At 30.4% G+C, this 5,539-nt stretch overlaps 1 protein-coding gene across 1 annotated transcript in view; it reads left to right on the forward strand.

Annotated features, from left to right (window-relative positions):
* Positions 1–1,533, forward strand: part of LOC106462512 (5'-AMP-activated protein kinase subunit gamma-like) — a 151,177-nt gene extending 149,644 nt beyond the window's left edge. Inside the window, exon 18 of the mRNA XM_013922445.2 lies at positions 1,305–1,533. Within this exon, the coding sequence (XP_013777899.1) occupies positions 1,305–1,384 (80 nt within the window). The 3' untranslated portion in view covers positions 1,385–1,533. The remainder of the gene's footprint in view (positions 1–1,304) is intronic.
* Positions 1,534–5,539: the final 4,006 nt, after the last annotated feature.

Below are 5,539 nucleotides of genomic sequence, written 5' to 3' on the forward strand. Positions count from 1 at the left end.
TGGTGTCTGAGATGTAGTAGTTGTTATATGAGGTGAAGCTGAATTCTCTCAAATTGTTTTCTCTTGAAAAAAAGAAGAGTTAGAGGGGATCTGATTGAGGTATTTAAGATTGTAAAGGGAATTGACAGTCTTGATGCATCATCTTTTTTCATATTTAACAGTAAGAATAGTAGGACAATGACTCTTTATAGATGTTCAGCCAGATTTAAATTTCAGAAAAACACTTCTCAGTATGAGTATTCAGTTTCAATGTAACCTCAAAAAAAGGATGGTTTAGATTGGCCAAAGTATAATTATAACATCAAATACCAGATATAAAATATCCTATCTCTGCTGTTTCTCCTTGATTACTAGCATTGGATTTCTTTTCTGTTCCTTAGTTATATATTGTTATACATTCTTCTTTACTTATTCGAATTGTATCTACAGAGACACTTTCATTGATATTGCTTTTGGTGGTTTTGACATACTTGTAAAAGCCTTTCTTAGCTTTTAGTATCTTGCGCCACTGTATTAAAATGTTAGGCCATAATCAGGTTTGCTTACAAAAAAGGGGTAAAAAAATAAGTATGGAAGCATAGAACAGTATCTTTGGTTTTATTAAACTCCAGTTAAATACAGGTATTAAATCACTGAGGATGGAAAAATCGTTTCTTACTAGTCCAATTCTGTAGAAACAGAATACATTATAAGTACAAACAAGTGTTAATCTGCAGTTTTGATAATGGTTACGTTTATTATTTAAACATTCTTTACTATGTGACACCTTTAAACCTAATTAACTGACACAAAACATTGAAATATTGACAAACTTGTTTTTGTTGTCTAAATATCAAAGAACTTCAAAAATATTTTTGGAAAAATAAATGTCCCTTGGAAGATTTTATCAAAGGTTAGCTAGCTTGATGTATGTAAGAAATTTGTAAAATATTATAAAAAGATAGAAACGTCTGTGTGTCTATCTGTCTTGTGACTAGTTTCACAAACTATAAAAGACATTTAGTGCATTAAAAGGGCAGTGCCATCCATCTTTAACATACAGAATTTGTTGAGTCACGTTTTCCTTAAACGAAACTTTAAACTTAGAAGTGGCAAATAACATGACAATATAACCAAGTTAAGTTATGTTTATTGTGTACTTTAGACATTATTAAAAAGCCAAAATACATGAACATACATATACTCTGTTGACAAAGGATATCTTATCACAGAAATGATTTTGTTTAGGGTGATACCTTTCCTCTAAACTGCAATATGAATTAATATCATGAAGAAAATCTTATTCTTCCATCTATTTTTTGCAGGTGAAGATAAACCAACGAAAGATGAATACCCATTCAAGAAAGGTTCCTCAACACACGAAGAACCAAGTCCTAATGAGTAGAATGTTCAAGATTTGAGAAATTAAGACAACAGTTTTCTTTAATTGTGAAAATTTGTTTCTTAAAGTGAAATTTATGATGGCTTTGCCAATGCATTGTTCATGAAAAATGTTAGTCATTGTGAATTAAAGGGTACCATTGGGCAAATTTATTGGTTGATGGATGTGTTTCTTAATTACTGACATTTGTCATTTATTTTGTAAATAAGGTCAATTAATTAGCACTTCAGGAGGCAGCAAAATTATATCAAAATAAAAATTTTTTGTCTTGCTGCAGCTTTAACATAGTATTATAAGATGCCTAATGTATCTTCATAGTGTTTGTTTCTATGTCTGTGTGTTTGTGTTAAGTAGAAGTATTTTATTCACTTAACAAGAAACTACTTCGTAAAGAAGGTATTTGTGATTTTTAACTTTCTCCATTTAAACATATTGGCAGTGTAATTGAAAGTTGGTTCTCAATGAATCAAAAACTGAAATTAGTTACACCAAAGTTGGAATGATAATTATAATTAATCTAACCAAAACTAACTTTACATTTATCAGAATTTTAGATTTTCAATTTGTAAAGTTTATTTTCATATTTAATGCAGCAGACTAAGAAGGCTGTACTTCTCTAGTGAAATGGAGATTTGTATGGAAGGTTCTGTAAATTTTTGTTATATTGAATAGTTCCATATAAACTGTTTCTACCTTCTTTTAAATGTTAGTGTTTCAAAACTTTCTGTGCTGAGTTTTTCATCAGCACAGAGTTTGAAACTAGACAGAAGGAAGAAGTAGTACATAGAAACTATTCAACATGTCAATACACTGCCTAAAGATCTAAGATTATTTAGAAGTTTCTAATAGAATCTATCATCAAACATTAAAATAAAAAGAATTGTTTATACCTCAGTCATTATAAAGTTTCAAAGAATTGTATGTACACTTTTTGTAAATTCACAGTGCATCTGTAGTCAGCAAGGGTGATTTGTTTATTGTTGAATTGAATATAGAGCATGATGTATACAACAAAAGAATGGTTGTATCATTAAGTTTCATTTTTTATATGCTTAAGATTATCTTGGCTCTGGTATGAGAAGGGGGAGTTACCTGAAAAAGTATCATTTTCATTTCCTTGGTGAATTTCCGATTTCTGCCTATTTTCACTATAGCAAATGGAATGGAGAAAACTAAATGGCTACTAACATAATAACATAATGTTTTGGAACAACATGGGATCTGTTGGTCCATCTCAGCTGTTCCATCCTCTAAACTAAATTAAAATAATTTTTAAAAAAATCTTAAAGCCAGCCCTTATCATTCATATACTTATCATGCTTTTTCTTAAACTCAAATTTACTGCCTCTACAGCATCCGAAGGCAACCCATTCCAAAGGGCAACCACCCTGTTAGAGAAATGAAACTGTCTTAGTTGAAGATGACTCCTGATCTGCCAAAATTTATATTTTTCCCTTTGTAATTTATTACAATGTTTTTATAGGCCTTAGCTATAATATTAGGTTGATAACCTCCATCAATCGCTATAAATTTAAAAAAATTCAATTCTAACATTAAATCTTCATGATATGATGAGACATTAATGATCATATGAACATTTTCTGTGATAATGGGCGACACAATCATGCATGCGTCGGCATGACAACTAAAAATGGCTTCCTGTATACCATATGGCGCCACTACTTCCCTACTCCTAATTTAATTTTCTATAGCTTAACAAAGTCTAAAGAGCTTTCCTTACATGTGAGTGTGCACACACACATACATTACTTTTTAAATATATATAAAATACACGCACGCGTATGTGTGCTGTATGTGTAACACAAGACAGTATGTGATAGTATACATAATACAGTATATATAGTAATAGTATATACAGCATTTACACATAATATGCACTGTGAAAACATTATATAATGAAAAAATTAAAACTAACTTCACTGAAAATCAATACAATAAAGAGATTCCAGAAAAATCATGAATAACATTCTAACTAGATCAAATTTGCCAATTCTGACTAAACTGACAGTACCATCAAATTTTTGTCACCATGGTGCTGTGGAGACTGTTGTTGACAAGCTTTACATATAGAAGGAGCAGTCGCAAGAACAAAACATGATTGGCAGAGGTAGGAAGAATCAAACAATACAGTGAGATCAGGTTTAAGTATATCTCTGTGAACTCCTCCTACATAGAAAACTACCAAAACTTGAAACATAGGTATTTTCTCTAGATTTGAAGACACTAAATAATCGGAGAACATCAAGAGCAGCAATAAGATTTCATAAGTCGAAATTTTATTCATTATCAAATATAACACTTCTTAAACTACCTATGTATGACTCAGTAATGATCTTTGCTAGTCAATATCAGTTGAATTTGAAAATGTGGATCCAATTTACAAAAGACTTTTATACTGTAAGGTTGTGGGTAAATAACATCAATGCTGTTTGCTGATCTTTCAGCTGTTTCAAAATGATGGTAAAAATTTCCTAATTTTTATTCTTTCAAATTGTTAAACTAACTCTTGTACTTGAAATGTTAATGTTGCAATCTTCATGTTGCAAATATTTGGAAGTCACATCACATAGTTTCTAAAGCTCATGCACAGTGACTAGGCAGAATTCAGAATTCAAAGATTTCAAGAAGGATGAAGCTTCACCAGAAGTTTTATGGTCAAATTTACCATTGTACACAGTTGTTTTAATATAGACTTCAAAGCAGATTGTGGTGAGAAGTAGAGTAAAGTATAGTGAACCTACCATCATATCTAGTATTGGTTCAGTTGCTTCTCAGTTTTCACTGACATATTTAGCAACAAAGGAAGTTTGTCTTGTTTGCTGTGGTCAGGTTGTGTCAGGACAGGTGGAATAGTACTTTGCCTTTTTAAAGCCACAACAACTTCATAAGCAAAGTGATTACATTTTGAGATGAAGGTGAAATGGTAACTAGCATATCCAAGGGGATTAGCTCAAACTGCAAGTACAAGAAATTTTGTGTATTCCACATTTATCACTTACTTCAATTTTATCTTTCACACCATTAATGATGTTATTTAATTTTAATTGAGGAGTAAAGGTTATTTGACAACCTGTATTTTTCATGAACACACTACTTATTTTTGTTGACAATGATGGAACATTTGATAAACTTATTCTTACCTCATTTCCCTTTTTAGTTTTCTGTAATTTGGTATATTCATAAAGAGTTATATTGGATAGAAATGAATAAATTTGAAATTTAGAATTAAAAAGCATAAAAATGCTGTCAAGATATTAAAAATGAATGATTTGACTTTGGTGGTACATGACGTACTCTTCACACATCACTGGTTGGGACAATGTAGAAATAGTTAAGACAGTTAAAAAACGAATTAAATATAAAAGAATTTTTAGAAATCGTTAAAAACAAAAACATTTTCAAGAGAGATTTAGTTTCTGGTGCCATGAAAGTAAAGTTCTGGAAATAAATTTTGTAAATGGTGCCACTGTACAAAATGCAAATTGTACAAGAACATTTGCAGGGTATATAAATGAATTTTTTTTGTCTTCCTTGTCTCCTAGTTATTTAGCTTTTTATTCTTGCTTTTAACTTCATACAATAAATTACTGTGCATATTTTAAACACTGGAGTCATCAACTTTTTGTGTAAGAACTGTCAGTTGTACATACTGAAAACGTTATCAGTTTAGTGGCCAAGTGGGAGAGTTGAAAAACTGAATCAAGAGAAACTGATGGAAGTAGCTATAGAGGGCAGTTTCTGAAGTATTAATATGTAACTAAGTGAAGGTAAGAATATATGCTAACTTCAGTTTCACTACCGTGACTACATTTGCAAAAATACATTTTTTTGGTGGAAAATATGGAAATAAAATATCCAACAGTTAGTTGAAGCAATAAGCTGGAAGTCTGTGTATATATTAAGACCTGAATTTATTAAATGAATATTTTATTACTTGGTGGGATATCTAACTCAATAGGTTCTACTAAAAAAATTAGTTTCCACAAATAAATTTATTTGGGCGAAAATACAAGAATAAAATAGCCAATGATCAGATGGAAAATGAGTTGGAGATGTTTGTATATTAAAAACTCAATTTTGTTTTTTATAATTAATTTATTATTCAATGCAATATACTAACTCAGTACATTCCAACTT

Source organism: Limulus polyphemus, unplaced genomic scaffold, assembly GCF_000517525.1.
Source record: "Limulus polyphemus unplaced genomic scaffold, Limulus_polyphemus-2.1.2 Scaffold1188, whole genome shotgun sequence".
NCBI lineage: Eukaryota > Metazoa > Arthropoda > Merostomata > Xiphosura > Limulidae > Limulus > Limulus polyphemus.